The sequence below is a fragment of the Vidua macroura genome, chromosome 1 (genome assembly GCF_024509145.1).
Source record: "Vidua macroura isolate BioBank_ID:100142 chromosome 1, ASM2450914v1, whole genome shotgun sequence".
NCBI classification, from domain to species: domain Eukaryota; kingdom Metazoa; phylum Chordata; class Aves; order Passeriformes; family Viduidae; genus Vidua; species Vidua macroura.
The window spans coordinates 125,121,583-125,142,277 of NC_071571.1; the positions used below are offsets into that span (position 1 = coordinate 125,121,583).

General features: G+C 41.8%; 1 protein-coding gene across 1 annotated transcript in view; it reads left to right on the forward strand.

Moving 5' to 3' along the window:
• The first annotated feature begins 13,834 nt into the window (after window positions 1-13,834).
• Window positions 13,835-20,695, forward strand: part of STMN2 (stathmin 2) — a 38,413-nt gene continuing 31,552 nt past the window's right edge. Inside the window, exon 1 of the mRNA XM_053992861.1 lies at window positions 13,835-14,059. Coding sequence (XP_053848836.1) covers window positions 14,041-14,059 — 19 coding nt within the window. The 5' untranslated portion in view covers window positions 13,835-14,040. The remainder of the gene's footprint in view (window positions 14,060-20,695) is intronic.

The window sequence follows — 20,695 nt, forward strand, 5'->3', positions numbered from 1 at the left end:
AAATCATCCGCATTCCCTGCCCAGGCCTTGGCTCTTCCCACCAACGTCTACAGCCGGCAGGACTGAGCCCAAGCTTGTTCATGGTGTGCAAGACTTTGGCTTGAAAGTTGGCACCCTAATGTGCAGAGGATTTCTGGCACATGAGAGTGTGCATAGCAGAATCAGACTGCTATTCCGAGAAATTGGACCCCTCTTATCCCAGCAAAGCTAGTGGTAATTTTTGTAATTAATGCATTAGGAACAGTCCTCAGGAACTATGCTGAAATGTAATTTTCCATTAGCCTCCACAGGGCGGCAGTTTTACAATGTGACAATTATTCAAATATCACTTCATTGAAAAATTACAGATTTAAGCTGTGTCATGGGTTTTGACATTTGATAAATTCATGATACTTTTTATTACATGTTCCTACTCAGGTGCTAATGTGCAAAATCTCATAAATGCAAAAAAATACAATAAAACTTCTGACTTAAGAGATTAATTAGGTGATTAAACTGTCACACAAGATTTGTTTGGCCTTTATAAATTAGTAACTCAACCCTCACAATTTATAAGCAGAACAAATAATAAAACAAAAGGCTTGGTTGAGTAGAAAAACCACTAAGGTTTTGCACAAGGCCAAAGCAGCCATGGAAAATTGATTTTCCACAGCTTACTCAGTTTTGAATAGACACTGCTTTGTAAAAAAATTTTTATTGAGTGGAGCCAAAACTCATTATAGCTTAGACCATTAGAAACAGTGTGTGTTTGCACCATTATTTCTAATGTCATCAACATCACATTTTTATCTCATGTAATAAAGTGGAAAGAGCTCAAATATGTACTTTCAGGGTAAAAGAAGGGGACTGTGCTAGATCTTTAGTAAAATGTGAGCTGTTGTAAAAGGAAAATAATTATGCATTGTTTCTCATAGGATGAACTGTGGGTAAAGGGCAGGTTCAAGGTAAAGTGAAGCAGCACATTGCTGCACAATGTACAATTACCCCTGTGGAACTCATTATCATTGAACCTAAAGACAGCCAACACAAAAACAGCACTGGACAAATTTGGAGAACAGAACATTACACACAGCATTCCAGGTGCTGCCTAAGAAATCTCTTGACCAGTGATCACTGGAAGCTGGGAAGCCCTGAGCAGCATGGACTATCCTTTCTTCAGAATTTGGCCTCACTGTGGGAAGCAGGTTGGAACACAGACCTCCTGGGGAAGTCCTCCTGCTTGAATTACAGTACATCCCTCTGTCCATGCCCTTGGCTTACTGTTAACATCCTGGATGGTATCAGAAAATATGAAGGCTACTTGGACATTTGATTTGAACTGGTATGGAAGACTTTATGCTGTGTAAATAAAAAAATAAAAAGGTGTTACCTGATCCAAGATACATTTAAATCAGCTGTCTTCAGTAACTTCTCTAGTCATTGAACTGGTCTAGTTGATTTTGCCAGGATTATCATAAAGAAATTAATCTTCAGCATATTCTACACAGCTGAATAATAATTGCATAGGCTGGGCAACATGCATTTTACAATGGATACAATTTCTGATCCCTGCAAGAACCACCAGCTACTCACCCAGCTCTTGGTAAAGACCTGATCTCATGGAGTCACAGAGTTTAAATCCAGAGTTGCCACTTGTGATCACCCAATCTAGACTACTTTTCACAGGCCATTACCTTTGTACTAAGCTCAGTAACTTTGTGTTTGACTTAAATACATCTTCCAGCATGACATCTTGTCTTAATTTGAAAATGAGAGATGGGGAACCCATCTCTTCCCTTCATCATGTATTTCAATGATTAATCATTCTTTCTGTTAAAAACAGGCACAGAATTTCTAATTTTAATTTGGCTGATGACATCTTCCAGCCACTGCTTCTATAGTATTTGGAATTTTCTTACAGTGAATATGCTCACACATTTTAATGAGGTCACCTCTGAGTCTTGGTTTTAATTCACTGACATGCCAATTCCTTTATTTCTCATGGGATGAGGTATTTCTTACAGACCATGAATAATTTCAGTAGTTCTTTTCCTTACTCTTTTAAACCTTTGAACCATTTTAAAAATAAGAATATGAACTGGATATAATATTCCATTTCTCTGCAGAGAAGTAAGACATCTCCACACTCCTATCAGGAATCTGTTTTTTAATGGGCGTCCTGCCATTGACTGCAGCATCGAAACTGAATTTGTTTGGATGAAATAAAGTCATATTAGAAGACTGACAGTTACTGTATGAATGAACTTTCTCATATTCAAAGGTTTAGTTGAGCATCCAAATTCCTGAATAAAGATAGAAAATTTCTTAGTGAAACTTGTTGGCTGTCAAACTGTGACCTTTCAAAAGTCAGATTACCACCTGATCTCTGTTTCCATAACTATAAAATTGGAACAAAATCTTGTTAACCCTGGCACAAGAGGAAAAAAATGTTTGCTGTAATACTGTCATAGCAATTCCGTTCTTCACCACTACTGAAATTTTTAAAAAAATTATGCTACATTAATGGGATTGTTCAAACTGGAGAAAAGAAGGCTCCAGGAAAACATTACAGCAACCTTCCAGTACCTACAAAAGAACATGAGAGAGACTTTTTAAACAGGCATGACATGATAAGACAAGGTGAAATGGTTTAAAACTGAAGGAAGGTAGACTTAGATTATCTACTTACAGTCTACTTAGGTAGACTGTAAGGGTGCTGAGGGTGCTAAGGATGCTCAGAGAAGTAATGGATGTCCCACCCCTGGAAGTATCAAAGGCAAGGCCAGGCTGGATGGAGCTCTGAGCAACCTGGTCTAGTGGATGGTGTCCCTGTCCAGAAGAGGGAGGTTGGAGCTAGATCATCTTTCAGGTCCATTGCAATCCAAACCATTCTCTGATTCTATGAAAAAATAATTTTATGAAACAGTTCTTTCTTCACCATGGACTATTCAAAGCAACTTCTTAGCCTGTAAAATCCCTATATCTGTAAGAAAAGCTTTTATCCTAGTGCTACAATGGTGAGATAGATGATTACTGAGGTAAAAAAAAAAAAAGGGCATGGGCTGTACTGTGTTAGTTCAAACCTACTGAATTTTGCAAATTTTAGCTGACAATTCTCATTTTAGAATCGCCACTGCCATAACAGAAGTTTAATAATGCCAATTTAAATGCATTACCAAATTGAAAAAAGAGCTCTCTAAATGTGCATTATTTACTTTAGAAATTATTCCTTTTTAGTGAGAGAGATACATGGTTTCTCAGAAGTGCTGGATGCTGCATTCCTTTTGCTGTTCAGGATTCTTATCATCCTTTCAGACAATTGAATTTCTTCCATTTGTAGAATCTATTACCAGCAAAAAGACTGCAAGTAAAAACCAATGACTGGAATCAGAACAGTTTTGGCAATACAGTGAATGAGTACTTCACTATTCTGTATCAGTACTCAAGAATCCCATTAAAAAAATGTAAATGGTATTTACTTAGACTTAGAATTCAAGCAATACCATGAAAAAGCTCACAAGGGATAAGAATTCATTATATTCATACAACATATTTCTGTAAAATACACTTTAACTTGGATCAATTTGATTCTTTGATTTTTGGAATTGCACTGAACAAATGCAACTACATTAAATGTCTAAAGGCTGATTAACCAGAGAGACTGAAGAAAGCAATAGTAGGCTTAGCAACTTTATCCAAAGAGGTACTTTCTAGGCAGAATCTTCTTTAAATCAGATAGAAGCAGCATTTCTTAGTAATCTAAGTGGGACTATTAAACTGATGCTAGTAGATACGAAACTACTAAAAAAATTGTGATTTTATAAATAATTATTTACAGAATGACTCAGAGAAAGCAACAGTCCTTTCCAGACTTAAAAATTTATGAACTGATGACATTCTATTGATTGGAACACTTACTGCACTTTCAATAGGGCTAATTAACAAAACTGCTCACAAAATTAAACATAGTACTTAGCAGGATGACACTATGGCCCAGCTCTTTGCAAACATCTCCACAGTCAAACACTTTCATCCTCATGGAGGGGCCTAAGGAGGAGCTGACTGCTTGTCCTAGTAAAGCCAGAGTGTTTCTCATTAACTTCAATTATGTTATGCTTACCTACATATGAATATAAAGCTACCTAGAAGACACACAAATTGCAGGATCTGACCCTTGATGAAACAACACTGCTAAAAATCAGATGTAAAAGAATACATGGTTTGTTTCCTCTATCATTTAACATAAAATCATTACTATAGTACTGAATATGTGGGAAAATATTTTTTTTTATTTTTCAAGTAATATCAATTTGAATTTTAGTATCTGCCAATGCAAAGGTATAGATCCAGCAACAGGCAGTCTAACACAGCAGAGACCAACAACCTGGAAAGCAGAGTCTGAAAGGGATCTGCAGATCCCAGTGGAGAAATGGTATGAACTCTTAAAAACAGCTATATTATGATAAGCTAATACAGTTTTTGAACGTGTTAAAAGAAATGAGCAAAAACAGAGAGGCAGTTTTTGTTTGTTGATGATGTCATTTTAGAAAAATATATTTCTACTACATTGTTTTTTAAGATGCTAAAAAACAAGGACAGAAAGAGAATAAGAAGAGTCACAAAGTTAAGACTTAAGATAATACCTTAAAGCAAAAAACTTCAGGGGCCAAATCATCTTGTTTTTTTCAGAAAAACAACTGAAAAGAGACTGAAAACCAAAACAGAAAACAAAATCAGAAGACGGGCTTAAAAGGCAGAGAAATTCAGCTGCTGAACTGGGAGTTTTCACCTAACGTGTTTTTCCATGTTTGGTTATTACAATGGCTATGTACCATGGAGCCATTGACAAAGATGGACAGTTTTACCCCTTTTTTTTCTTTTTCTGTCTAAAGTTCTTACATTACTTGAATCTAATAACATTTGAGTGAACAGGAAATCAGATCTAAGTTAGGAATTTCTCAGCCCTAGAAAAGATAAAAGTGAGTTACAGCTTTAATTGGCCATCGAGTTAGCCCGTATGAATAATAGCTCACAGTCTTTTCAAGTTCTGTGGATTAATAAGACTCCCTTTTATTTCTTTATCTGAAGATTTACTGGAAAATATTAATTTCTTCTCAACTTAGTGATTACATTCAAACTTCAGTCATGAAAAAATAAATTGCTATGCAAACCAAAAAACACAAGTAGCATAAGCTGCTGGGAACACAGGTTTTTTACCACTTTCTACATGTCTGCCACAGGACAAAAACTGACAGGGCATATTGTGACATGGGATTGCACCAGACAGGCTTTCCAGGGCTGCATATGAAAATAAGAAAAGACAAAAGGAGACAGCCAGGTATGCACCAGATAGCAGAACCATCACCCATGTCACAGAGCTGGAACTCAGGCAGTACACTGGCTTTTGTAAGTTCAGAGACGAACTAACAAACATAGGAGAAATTTTATGCCATTCAAAAAGTGAATTCCTATTGAGCACCAAACCTACAGTGCCCACAAGCATGCACTAACAAAAGCCACCTTGTGTGAAACAATAATCAAAACAAAAGGTCAGTAAAGGAAACCATTCTTTATTGCCTATCGTGAATTACTAAGCCTGTAACTCCCTACCTGCACAAACTCTTCCTAAAACACCATTTTCCTTGCAAAGAGTAGCATTAAAGGTATTTAGTTAATCTCTGACCAGTCACAAGCTGTTAATGCATTGCCACTATTTTCCATGACACAAATTAAATATCTACCTAAGTACTATTCATTCTTAGTGTACCTAACCACACTACTCAGAGGCAGTGAGTCTATGGGACATACTTTAGAGTAAGTTTCCATGAGAGACAGGAACTCCAAAACAAACAAAAAAAAAATTTAAAAACTCCACTACCTTCTACCTTCAGCACAAAGTGCACTCATGAACCCTACATATTTAAAATAGGAGTATTGCCATTAAAGTACCCATCACAAACCTGAAACTCCATACTATCCAAACAAGCAGCCCTGCCTACAGACAGAAAGAAGCACATGGGTCATCAGTACACCTTTTAACCCCCCTCCTGGAAATCTACACTGTACAAGGGTAATAATAACTTCCTGTATCTATGTCACAGTCTTTAACTGTTATTTCTGCATATGACCACTATGCTATATTCACCAAACAGTTAATCAATACTTTGCTTTCACCTCATAACTCACTGTGTGGCCTGGCTTTGTTCACTGCTCACTATTCAACTGCCTTATGATGCCAGAAATATTAATTTCCTGCAGAGCTTCTCAGTGCTGCTCATCATTTCAACATCTGATTTTTTTTTTTTTTTGCTGCACAAATTCAAATTAATTCACAAAAATTCACAGCAGCAAAGAAAAGGTACTACTGCTGTTTAAAATACAGGGCAAGGAGGCACAAAATAATTGAAGGCAGAGGTATTCACTGATTTTAGATCTTATTTCTGAGGCATTACAGATATAATTTAAAGTACTTAAAAACATTTCAAACACAGACATTGCAACATCACTTGCAGGTGTGATTGCTGAGGAAATTGGATTTGGGGCTCTAAAAGGGGTAATTAAAAATTAGATAATTAGAAACTATTACACCATTAGAGGTTCCACACAGAACTGGTTCAAGCATCTATATTAGCACTACATAGGAAAAGTATCTTTTGTGTAAGAGAGCATTATTACAGTGGCATGACCTTTCTTTCCCCTCCCATTGTTCATTATTGTCTTCCCAGCTCAAGTAATAAATGAAGCAGGAGCCACATGGGCATCACTCGTCTCTCCTGCACAGCCCCAGTACATCCCCAGAGCAGGTCCATCCTGCAAACAGACAGAAATCCTGCATAAAAGCAGTATGTGATCACCCATGTATAATAAGGGGACCAAATTTAGGTTGCCAAGTAACCACCTCCCCACATTATGCCACAAATCCCTGTTCTTCATCTCTTCAGCAAACACATGCCAGGCCTGTCTCACAACCTGACTCTCCCTTGTCTGCTTCTGTGACCCTAATTAACCATTCTCCCAAAGGCTTCATCATTGCAGATTCTTTGTCCAGCCAGTGCCCATTTTCTCTCATTATTCCAGTTGTTACCCTGTCTTTCTGTTCTTCATAATTAGTATTTTTTCATCCCATTTTCCTATTTCCCTGACCAGCTCTCAGTCCGCTGACATTGCTAAAAAAATAAGAAGCAAACAACACTAAAAATATCAGATTAAGATAATGAAGTCTGGCGAAGCCATAAGCAAAAACATTTGTTAAATGAAATTTCCTGTAAACATTTTAATGTACTAAAAGCATGACTAGAACTAAAAAAGTTATCTTACACTTCATTCTCAAAGTGATTTTCTGCTACTGTTTCCTTCTAAGTGTGAATTTCACACTAAGATTTCAGCTAATATCTTCAAAGTCTGTTTTATCTAACCTCAGCATATTTTTACTTTACCATCATCTGTTGTTTTGCACGCTAAATCACTAAGTCAAAATAAATTTTAGTTGAAGAAAGAATAGATGATGTGCCTGGTATCAAGAACCTTATCTTTATTTGACAGCCGACAATATAACACTTATTGCCCAAAACAAATATATCTATGAATGTGCCTGACTACATAGAGAAAAATGGTCTAGAATCCACTTGGAGCAGCAAAAGGTCTGCTGGTCTTCTCCAAGGCATGTGAGAAAAAGCCATGATGAAACAGCTGATAACCAGCCAATGGTAACAAGAAATTTAATCAATTCAAAGAAGAGCAAAAGAAAGCTAAAATAGCTCAGCACTTTCTCACAACAAGCAGTAAGCGAGACAGAGCAAAGTGAATTAGGCACTTTACAGCATGATTTTGTTGTTGACTTCACATAACATGAGGCATTTTACTGTTCAGAAAATTACAGTCAGGAAAACAAATCACAGCCATGTCAGGATACACCTCATTTGGATGGAGCACTAGGCGGACACTTTCCAACTAGGCCTCCTGGTCTTGGAGTGACTTGTGATTTAGGTCTGCTGAACATCGACATCTTCTGTTTTTCTAGGGAAATTTCACTGTGAACATCTGAGGTGCAGCAGATGGTGTTATTCCCCATCAGCCTAATCTAACTCCTTCTGTATCAACTATTTCTCCCATTTTTAAAAGTATAGTTGGATCTGATATTCCTCCCTCCATTAACTTTTACTTTAAAGAGGGAATGACCCTGTGATTCTAGGGCTGAAAGAATAGTTGGTATCCCACATCAAGATAAACAGAACAGGTCTTGGTAGGACACATGCTCAATACAAACAAAAGAAGATGCTTCTTCACACAGCAAGGAGCTGCTCTGTGGAAGAGATTTCCATGAGACACTGTGGATAGCACAGAAGGAAAAAGATTGGTCAAGGGTTACTGACTATCCAAATTGCATTAAGCTCAGGTATTCCTGAGAACAGTCAGTGACTGGAATGATCCCTAGGGAAATTCTTCATGTGCTTTTCCTACTGTCAGCCTTCCCCCTGAGTTCGCCTGCAGCCAGTGATGATAAAGAGGAGCTACACTAGAGGGTAGGCAGCTAAATGTCTAGAGATTACAGGAAGGCTTCAAAGTGCATATACTGGGAGAATAACAGGGGCTTGCCCTTTGCTGCTGCTCCTTGGCCTGTGCTTGTGGCTGCTCTTCCTAAACATTTTCCCATTTCAAAGACAAGCTCATCCTGTTACAAAAACCAAAAATAAGACTTTACCTGTGAAGACTGAACTGAAGAAGAACAATTACAGATGAAAAAAAATTAAAGCAAGAGAATACGGATGTGGAAGCAAGAAGGCAGGACAGAGTCAAAGAATTACAAATGTGAGGATTTGCATGGAGACACATGCACACTGAACATGTGCAAGGATGCGGGGAGGCTACCCAGCGGTGGCTAACACAAATACGTGTCAGGATGAGAAAACCAAAACTGTTCCACAGGCACAGAGATTTCCCTCCAAGCTGCCGTGTCCAAGAGCTGGTCATGAGCGGTTCATCCAAGTTGAGAATGTCACTGACTAGAAAATTCTGCTATCTGGCAGGGCCTTGGAAGGGGAGGATATGCAATTTACAGACTACTGGATAGATGGCTCCTTGGTTTAATTCCACACAAGAGTTCTCAGGGTCTCATGCACATGCTATCCTCATTCAGAATGATGTAATTGGTTTCCACCTTAATATGCCCAGTCTTTGCCCACCAAGTCTGTGGTTTTGGCACAGCACAGATCTACCTGCAACCAAGTCACTCCCATCCTGTGGCCTTGCACAGCTCTAGCTCACATCTCATGGACAAGGCTGTTGAGGGAGATCTCATTATGTACAATACCTGTTCCAGCATTAAGCCATTGCTTACAGATTTCCATGAAAATTAAAAAAAAAAAAAAAAAAAAAAAAAAAAAAAAAATCCACAAATGCCACAATACCATTATTCAGCTTCCCCACAGTGATCCTGAATGCTGCTGAAAGGAGCACCACGTGCAGCCGTGCAAGAATAAAATCTGCATGAAACCAGGCGAGCGCTAAAGCTGCCTTAGTCCAACATGTGTGTGGAACAAGCAGCAACCAAAGTCACTAATGGTGACATTGTTTGCAGCTGGCTTATCAAGTCACTACCAAGCTTCTTTACAAGATGGTTTTTAGATAGGCTATGCTCAGCAAAAAAAGCACAATTTCGGAAGCAGAGAAACGCTAATGGGAATGTAACAGCACTCTACTGCGCCATTCACCATAGCACGAGAGTTACATAGGGAAATGAAAGGATAAGAAAGGTACAATTCAAGAAGAAAATGGTCGCCATGCTTCAGATACAAGACAGTCATACATACATATATATCTCTGCTCTTTCTTTCTCCCTGTGTTTTCAGTACACAGCTAATCTTTTAATCTGCTTGGTATATTTATACAGTTCTACAGAAAATTTCAGAAAAAGTTACCAAAAAATCCCAAATGTTACAAAGATTATGAAAATCACACATGCATATATTTGGAGTCTTCTTTCTCTAAATTTCACATTAAAATATGCTTGCTTATCTACTTACTGAAATACAAACTATGCTAACACCTTCTAATCTGTGGTTAACCTGCTGTGAAGAGTAAGGTAAAACAAAAGATTTTTCAACCCATGGTAGGAAATTATTCTGACAAACATTCCTGCAAGAAAATCTTTATTGTATCCATGCTTTCAAGGGCACAGAGGACTGTGTCAAGGTTCTTTTTTATGAGAACAAAATGAAAATAAAATATCAAATAGTGCTCAAAAAGGGAGTACCATCCATCTTGTTATGTAAGTAGAGAGGAAAACATAGCATGTGAGTGTATAATCTAAAACTATCATTATATAAATGCATTGGAAGAGTAATTAAGGTTGTATAGGCACCATACTTCTTTGAGTTTTGAAAACTTCATTGTACAGTCTGAACTATATCCTTTATCATAAGTTTTGGTGAGGATGTGAAAGTAACAGATATGTAAATAAACTAATAATGAACTAATTACGACCTAATTTTCTAAAATTTCATAGACACAAAGAGAAATCACTCTTGAAGGCCTAAAGAAAGAGTAGAAGTGAACAAATAGGAAAAAATCTGCTCCTCTAAATAAGGTCCATTACAGTTCCTAATGACAAAGGCTAAGTGTAAACAATTGTCCCAAAATTCAGTAGGAAAAAAGCTGACTTTTCAGGTTATTTAAGAAAACTAAACAAGGTGGCAAAGCCACAGTCAGCCACATAGCACAGTCACAGAAAAAGAGATTCATGACCTATTCCCATCTCTGTGACTCACATTTCAGTGCCAATGCAGATCATTTACTTAGCAGCAGTTGTCTTCAAAGTGCTGTGCAAATCTTTTTCTTTCCAGTAACACCTCCCCTTCTCCCTTGTCTGCAATGGGGTAAAAAGTAAAATCTTTCCTAACAAATGGAGAAAAGAGCAAATGGGGAAAATGAACAAAAGGTTTTCAATGATATGGCCATGGCCAGATAAATGTCCAAAAAAAAAAAAAAATGGATAAAAGCCACAGTTACGCCCCACTGCTATTTAGAAGCAATTCAGGGGTGTTTTGCCCAGTAGCACATGGCTACTACACACACAGAGCACAGAGGCTGTACAGCCACAGACCTGGAGGTAGCCTGGCCTGCAAACGCATTTTAATGTCAATCAAGAAAAGGCACAAATGGTGAAAGAAAGTAAGTCTTAGCCTTGCTAGGGCATGCTGGTGTTTAATTCATGCTCCCGTAAAATTTATGTGAAACAAAACATCAAAAAGTGGCAGTCAGTGGAACAGAAATTATGTATGAGGTGTCTGATAACTGCTCCTGTACATGCCAAGATTTGACATGACAGTGATTGCCAAGCAATTTCGTGCATCGCTTTCTCGGCACTCCCCGCCCCAGGAACTATTTCCTGGGGAGACCCGAACTGTCATCGTCGGCGTCCCACGTCCCCCCGGCCTGACAATCCTCGCCGGCTCCCTCGCAAAGGACTGCGAGGAGTCCCGGCCCCGGCCTGAGGCGCCCGGGGATGGGGCAGAGGCGCCGTTCCCGGCGGCGAAGGGAGCGGGGAAGCGCTGCTGCCACTGCGGCGGCAACAGAGAAGCGGCAACAGGGAAGCGAGGTCCCTCCCGCCAGGGCAGGGGAGCCTTCCCACTCTGCCGGCCGCCCGTGCCGCTGCTTTAGCTCGGAGAACAGGAAAATCAACTAAATAGAAGAGACAGACGCCGGGGCGGGTCCGCTGCCTACTGGGCGTGCCGGGCGGGGGATGGGGAGCCGAGCAAAGATGCTCTGTGTCAGCGCAGCCCCGGTGTCACGTCCCTCCCTGGGCAGCTGAGCCCCGGGGCCGAGCCAAGCCAAGCCGAGCGCCGGTGCCGGGAAGGCATCAGGGCCACGGGGAGCGGCGGGGCCGGGCGGGGCCGGCAGCGAGACCGTCACCGCTCCCCGGGGCCGGGCTCAGCCGCACCGATCCCTGCTTGCCCCCTCCTCGTCCGTCCCTGCCCGGCCTGTCTCCCGCCTCCGTCCGACCCCCTCCCGGCCCCACCGTGCCTGCCCGTGCCCCATCCCGCCCACCGCCCCCTCGGGCTGCAGCGGCTCCGGGAGCGCCGCCGCCTCCAGCACCACGGAGAGCGCCCGGGCACGCTCGGCCCGGCCCGCCCCGGCAGGCACCACCCCTGCCCGGGCACTGGAGGCTCGGCGGGTCCCGCGGCTGGGGCGAGGCCGGCCTTGTATGCGTAGCACTGCGCCGTTGCTCACCATTTCCTCTCGGGAATAAGCTCCTCTTACTACAGACATCCAGTCGCAATCCTGTCCCCTGCTCACCAACGCCCCTACGCAGCCACAGAACCGAAGGCCCAGAAGTGAAACACCCTAGAAAGCCACCGGGCCCCGGCGCTGCCTTCCTGCCTTCCCCGCGGGCAGGGCCTCTCAGGAGGGTGGATCGGCCTTGCATCCCGATACACCTGTTCTCATCCCCTCTGCCTGCACCTCGGCAGGGAGCCATCACGGCGGCTGCCCCACCTCAGCTCACATGCTGATGTCTGGGCATGGGGATGTTTCTCTCCCCAGACTCACTCACCTCATTACTGTCTCAAAAGAGAAAGCTAGCCTTATGCCCATGCTCCAGGTGATGCTTCACTCAAAGATGTTCTTCACTGACTTCAAGGAAGCTTGAGAAGCATAATTGTGAGTTACCTGTTCCAGGGAAGCTCAAACAGAGTGAGAGCATCACAGTTAGTGATGGCACACAGTGTGTGCTCTGCAGCTGCAAATAGCCCCACACAAGGAAGAACAACGGTGACAATGCCCTGCTTTTCCCACCCACCCATACACACACCATGAAACACATCTACAAGTAGTGTCCTCCAAATTGCAAGTTGAAAATTTGCCCAGTGCCCTGTCTGTCTGGAAGCAGTGTGGGAGTCTGGTATCTCTGAAAGCTCTTAACAGTAAGGCTGGTGATTCCCTGGGAGAGGCAAATGAGCTTCCAGCTGGACAGTGAGATGAGAAGGTAAAGGTGGAGCATCCGTCTCTTTGTGCCAAGGTCTTGGATACTGGCTCCTCTAGCCCAGCAACTGCTTCCAGGCCTAGGAGGTGTACAAGCAGGTCCCATCACTGCCCTGTTTCTAGCAATGTTTCAATTAACCTCTACTACATTTGTTTAGTGGTTGCCAGTTATGTCACTGGCTTTCCTCTTGCCAGGGATAGAGAATTCTTAAAATTAGTGTAGGGAATTCTTAGAATGTGTCCATCCATTTTCATGTAATGACCATATCAGATCCCATCCTGCACACTTTATCAAGTCAATCAAGCTCACATCTTCCCAGTGACTCTTACCATAGTGCATCAGGGAAGTAGTTACTGACTTCTGTACACATTTATCCTGTTCTGGGATTTCCAGAGCCCTTTGAGAGTGTAAGCAGGTCCAGCTGCCATTTCCCAAGGTTAAGAAAAGTTTGAGATGACCAAGGTTAGGTTTGGAGACAGTAAACAGTAAAAAAGGTACTAAAATGCAGAAACAATCAGAATAAAACTATTGTATAGGATATCTGTGTACCCTTGCAGGAGGCAAAAATAATCTGAGCAGCTGTTTTACTGAAATGGTCTAGGAAATCCCTTGCAATGGTCTCTCTTCTTGTTATATCTTTGGAATGAAATATGTTAAAATGAATTTGTGCATGTTTTACAGGTAGCAACAGCAGAGCCCTCAACACCAATAGGCTTTTTTCATGTAAGACATAAAACATTTGACATGGAATGTACTATTAACACCAGACCGAGGGGGGAGAAGCATCCAAGGACTGATTTCCATTTCAAACTGCATTCTGGCACTTTGTACTCCAGCACCATTGGTGGATCAATATTTAATGCCCGGAGATTCTGGCTCTGCAGGAGTCATGTCAGGGGACCTCTCGAGCCAATCTGCTTGGGTAGAGGAGTGATAATTATTCATGGGCTCCTGCCTCTTGCTCCTTCTCTTGCACAGCCCCACTCTGCTGACTCAGTGCCTTATTCAGTCTTCTCTCCCTCTCTCCACTGCTGTAGCTGGACCCTTTGCCTTCACCGCCTCTGAGAGCTGCACATCCCAGCATGGCTAAAACAGCAATGGGTAAGAAAACGCCTCTCTTTTCCTTCAGCCAGTACTACAGCCACTGTCTCCTAGGTCTGCTACCTACACTGGGTGTTCTTCTCGCTCTCCCAAAAGTTTAGGTGAAAAAAAAAAATCAGGAGAACACTGAACATATTTTTAATTTCATTGATCAGAGAAAAAAGGAGAGGGTGGGTGGGACATGGGGCTGTTTTAGTATCCTAACCAGAGATCGGATTAATTATATACCGATGGGCGAGGTCGGCACAAGAGCACAGCACAATTTTTAAACGGTTTTCATTATTTTAAAGGTGAATAGATATTTTATATATAAACATATATATACACATATATATTATACAGATATAGATAGATATTACATATGTATATGTGTATATGTGTGTATATATATATATAAAAGAAAGAAAGAAAATAAAAACAAAAACGAACGGTAAAGTTATCCCTGTCGTCTGTATGCCTCCACCCATCTCCGCCGGCCGGAGTCAGCGCTCCCCTCTGCTTCTGAAACCGCGTGGGGAGAAGAAAAGAGGAATCGGGGAGCGGCACCGCCGCCCGAAAGGGGCTCGGCGCGGGTCGGGGGCTGCGGGCGGGGCCGGGCCGGGCCCGCGGTGCCGGGCGGGGGGGGCTGCGGCGGGGCGGACCCTGCCGGGCGCGCACTGCGGCCGGCCGCGCCCAGCCCAGCCCGGCACGGCGCGGGGCTGCGGGAGGGGGCGAGAAGGAGCCGCCGCTCGGCGTTGCCCCGGCGCTGCCCGCACCTGCAGTCTGCCGGGGGGGGGGGGGCGGGGGGCCGGCTGAAGTAGGTCACCGCATCACGGAGAGCTGGTCTGCGCTAGCAGTGCCCGCCCTGCTCTCTCTCCCGGGGGGTAGCTGCCGGGGCTGTTGTTACCTCGCGTTTTCCAGCGGCAGGGAGAGCATCCCCCTTCCCCCGCAGGAGCCGCGCCCTGCCGCCGCGGCGCGCCGCCCGCGCCGCCCCAGCCCACCCCGCCGGGCCCGGGAGCGGCCGGGCGGGGCGCGGCTCCTCCGCCAGCCCCGGCCCCGGGGGGCTCCCGGGTCTTGGGGAGCGCATTGTCCTCGGGGTCCTGCTGGTCCTGCTGGTCCCGGCAGGAGTGAAGGGCAGTAGCCCCGCACTGGCCCCTTTGTTCGAGGGAGGCTGCTGGGTAGGGTGGGCGAAAAAATCCCAGTGAGGGTGTGGAAGAAGGAGAGGGAGAACAGTCTTGGGGTCGGGCTGCGGGAAGCGTCCAGTCCCTAACGCTCCTTAGGGATGGTTTTTGTTGGTTTGGGGGTTTTGGGGATTTTTTCCTTTCTTTCTTTTTGAAGAGGAAAGAGGCTGGACCTGCATTTGACGCATTCAAATTCAAGTTTTCACAATCATTCACCATTAATGTCATGCACACGCAAATCCCACAAAATAAGGATGAAGTGCTCCTAACACAATTAGTGTCCTCCTCAAGAAGCAAATCCTGTTCACATTTTTATTTGTGCAGATTCTTGTTATCAGTCTTCATCGCACTGCACGAAGTTACACCAAACCCTCCTGGCACCGGCTGAAACCGATGCATTACACCAAAGCATTTATCTGAATGCTGGTGTTCCGCTCCCAAGGAACAATTGGTGTGGATTGAAAGCATTCTAACCCGGCTGTGGCACCCTTGGGAACAAGGCATGAGACAGCTGTAGATGATGAGGAAAGTGGAGGGGTATGGGAGCCTGGCCAGCCCTGCAGTGCCGAGCACGCCGTCCTCTCGCCACTGCAGCAATCCGGTAATCAGTATTGATAATTTGTAGTCGGTCGGGGACTTAGCGCTGCAGAAGGCCTGTTAGGAATTCTGTCACAAGGGAAGGAAGGGCTCCTCAGCCTGGTGTTAATGATCTCTCATCACACAAGCACAAAGATTTCTGCGGCAAGAGTGATGCCAGGAATCATTAGGTTTACCCAGAGACAGAGGGACTGTGTGGCGCCAGTTTGTCCCTCGTTAACGAGCCACCTATACCAGCTATAAAAAGCCCTGCAGCCGCCCAGCTCCAGTTCCCAAGAATACTAATTACAACAATATTCAATTAGAAAATTAAAGTTATTTTATTAAAAGCATCTTCCATCTTTAAACTCACAAAGCTTAAAGGAGTCTCCTCACCATTTCTTTGAACTATATTCTTCCTTGTTATAGTTACAAAGAGACAAAATTTGTATCTAGACAACCTATTAGAATAAACCACTTTGTTTCAAGAATTACAACAAAGCAACAAATTTTATTTTCATGTGGAAAAATAGATGTATTCTCAGTAATGCACATTTCCAGTTAGGGCTAAATGAGCTACATTTGTTCTGTACTCAAACTTTACCCAGTAGAACACTGAAAGAACTACAGAGTACCTGATTTTTTTCCTGTTGAGCACCAGATTTTGCAAACTGGCAATAAAGGCTAGGTCCTGCTACCATTGGAGCCAGCAAAACATTTCTAATCAGCTTAACCCAGCCCACTGTTATGTTTCTGGCACTGGTCCAGCAAGGCACTTAATCAGATGTCTGAGCATGTGAATAGTCCTACTGGCTTTGGACAGAATTCTTCACATAACTTAGATTAGGCAGATGCTAAATACCTTGAACAAGCCTGTGTTTATATATTCTGCCATAGAAAGCAAAATTAAGCCTAATTTTATATTAAGCTGTGTAAAATAAAAGGTTTTCAGGGAAAGCTCCTTTTATTTATGTAGGAGTTTCAGCAGCTGCAAGAACTTCTGAAGATCATTACACTCCGAATGCCCACAACATTCTTCTTTCTGGTTAGTTTACATAGTATATGAATGATGCATGCCACACAAGCATCGTTCTTTGAGGGTTTTTTTTAAGTGTGTCTTTTATTGAATTTCCATGTAACATGACTGTACAGAAATTCTGGGGGCTTTTAAACTTCATCCTCCCCCTGACACCATCTTCCACATGAATTATGTATTGGGTAGAGGGACTCCTTCATGCCTTAAGCTCACAAGCAAACAGGATGTGTGTTACTTTGCCCTGATTTATGACCCTAAATCAGAGTCACTACAGACAATTAGGCCACATATCTGGTTTGATAAACTTACTTAGTTTAAGGTACATAGATGGCAGTGTGAAGGTGAAGCAGTCTGTGATGCCACTGGAACTAAAAATGTGTTTGAAACCATTATTTCATTTTTTCCTTGTGGGGTTTTATTTAAAGAACATTTATTGTCTATCTTCAGACAGCCATCATACAGAAAATCTCAGTCCTGATTATGGTTCTGGTTCGTTTCATAGGAAGCTGTTTAACAGAAATACATGGGGTATGTGTTAATAGTGTGTTACAGAAGTGTTTTCATGTCAACTCCTTTTGAGATAGCCAGGAACACTGTAAGGTGATAAATGGGTGGGATTATGAGGATACAAGAATTGAGGCAGCCCCATGCTCCCTCTTTGTCAGATAAAACATATCTGAGTGAGACTGATTAAACCATTGTAGAAGTGCTTCAGAGTTGCTCTTCTACTTTGTCATTCGCATTTTAGTTATAAACTCACACCTCGATTCTTAGCTTGATGGATGCAAGGCCACTGCTAAGTTTTTCTGTTAGCTGAGTACTACATTGTTGTTTTATCTGGTATGTAACATACATATGAAGTCATAAATAAGTGTATGGTTGTTGAGTTTAACTGATTCTATTATTTTAATAAGTAGCCTTTTTTTACTGCAAAGAGGCAAGAGTTCTGCCTCTGATCTGCCCCTACACTTAAAACAATGGCTTGATTTTCAACAATTGCACATGAGTAGTCATCTGAATATCAATGGCAATGGCAAGCTTCAAGTTAAACTACATATGGCTAAGTGCCAGGCTGAATTTGGACTGAACACGCTTCTTTTAACTAAACTATTATTTAGTTTTTAGCTGAAGGTTTTAAACTTCCCCTTTAAAAATAAATAAACACAATCAGCTCTGAATTATTTCCAACTGTCACAAAATTACATGCCTGTAAATAGGAAGTTACTTTAAGAGAAGAATGAACATAGGCAAGAATCAGAAAGTTATTTATTGTATCATAATGTTGGCAGAAATGTGATTTGTCTGATACCACTATTCCAAATTTTTTGAAGAACTAGGAGAAGAAATCACAGAATATGCTGAGTTGGAAGAGACCCATCAGGGTCACTGAGTCCAACTCCTGGCCCTGCACAGCACCATCCCCAAGAGTCACACCATGTGCCTGAGAGCATTGTCCAAACATTTCTTGAACTCTTGTCAGGCTGGTGCTGTGACCACTTCCCTGTGGAGCCTGTTCCAGTGCCCAACAACCCTCTAGGTGAAAAAAACTTTTCCTAATATAATTTTGATGTGATAACGAAACTAAAGTGATAACATTTCAGTTAGTTTACTTGTTCTGTGAACTTTTATTACTGAGCTAATATAAAAATGTTGGTAAGTAAAATTCACTAAAGAACTGAAGTTAACACCTATTCACATTCTTTTCTTGGTTTTTAAAGATTTGATTACTCTTCCTGCTATTGAGAATTAAGACAGGAATATTTTTGAAAACAGTCCACATGGCTAAGGATTTGTATTGCCTCATAGCAGTTCTTTACTTACCCTGAGATGTACAGGAAGGAGAGATGGAATGTCATCTATTCCAACTTCTTATAGAAGATATCCCATAACACACTGAGGAAATAAAAATAAACTTCAGCAGCTTGAACACTTCCAAAATGTTCTCTCACCTCCATCTTCATTAGCATCACCTCTTTGTCCCAGGTATAAACTCTAGTTAGGCTAAAAACTTCCCTGTTTAATAATGTAATCCTGTAATTCATTCACATAGATTTTGTGAATTTTAATTTTCTTTATTATTTAAGACTGGAATTTTTTTACTATTGGTATTTGTTCAGCAATAGTACATTTCTCTAGATCACACTTGGCACACCTATTTTTGACTATATATAGTGTGTAATCTTATGGTTAGATTTATCTCAGGTGACATTTATATTATTTTCTTTAGAAAAGAACTCTCCATGTTCAAATTAATAGCATTAATTTGGAAAAAAAAAAAAAAAAAAACCTCATTACAAAAGAGAGATGAGGCACTCACATCCAGCAATGTATTTAGATAGTGTTTTAGCCTTCAAAGACTATACAGTATTAACTAATTAATTCTCCTAATTGCTTGCAGTGAGAAGTCAGCATTATTTTGTAGTCTAAAACACAGAGAGTAGAAGGCTTCCATGACAGATCAGTCTGGGCAATACTTGACTCGTGCAGCATTTTCATGTAGGTCTGATTTAACTACCTGACTATTTCACAGACAAAAGAGGCAAAGAGATGCTCAGCTCTCCTGAAAAATAACAAACCTTAGGAGTCCTAAAATAGGCATCCAAAAATGGTGTCACACCACATAATTGATAGTATAGTTGGAAAATAGTTGGAAAATTGACTCACTAAAAGCTTTGCTGAAGCTGGTACAGCAAAAAAAGCTGAACATAAGGGACTGAGGGCGGCATCTGGCCCTGTGACCAGTGGGCAAAGAGAGGGAGTGTAAATTTGCTTTTCAGCTTAGGGTATCAGGCTTCAAAACCCTTAATCTTGGCACTCTCAGTAGTTCCGCCCAAGATGAGTAAATGGTACGTCATGAAGCAGCAGTGCTTGCTTACCTCTGCAGTAACTACCTTCAAAAAATCCGCTGTCAGTTCTCCATATGAGTCACCTTTATAAACAAAAAAGCGATTGCCATCCTCGGGTGGCATGTAGAGAACATGCCTTCTTCAGCATTTATCCATAAAATGGATGGTAGATGAACCAACTTTGCAAATGAGTCTTGCTTCACTGGAGCCAATATAGTACAGTACAGCCACTGGCCTCAGCACAACCAGCTGGTCTATAGCCTATGGGGATGCAGAAACTGGCAGCTGTTTTGAAGGAATGGCTGCTATTCACAATTCTTTCTAGGCTACACACAACCCTCATACTATTCTATGGATACAGTCTGAGGTGGTGTTGGTTTTCATTCAGTTTAAAAGTACTATTGATCCCACTTGGAAGGGTGGGTCCCCACGGGGAGTCTCAGCCAGCAGTTCTACCATGGACAGGTATCTCAGTCCTGCAAGGTGCTGGGTACCCATGACTGCAGTGCAGACAGTACCCATTCCTCTAGTTGCTCAGAACTTTTCAAAAATGGACAAAAATTCCTTTGGAGATCTCAATCCACGTGTACCTGCATTCTGAGTCAAAAAAAAAAAAAAAAAAAAAAGACAGATGTGTAAATGCTGGCTTCCTGAGAACTAAATACTTATGACATCATGTGTCTGACAAATACCAGCATACAAAGCTGATCTTAAATGATTTCATTTTCTCTTCCACTTATGTTTTTATTTTTCCTGTCTTCTAATACATAATTTAACCAGTGAAGTAAATTTAAGCTATTTCTGCCAGGATATGCAGTTAAATTGGTGCACAGCATCTGCACAAAACATTAGGCTTTGCTGAATATATTCAGAAATGTTATTTTTCCAAGTTATAGCTTCAAATCCAAGCAGTTCATAAATAAATTATGATTTATGCATTCATTCTAATGCACAAAACCTATCACTGTTGTAGCAGTTATTGTGTGAAGTTGTGATCCTTCACAGACACAACCACAAA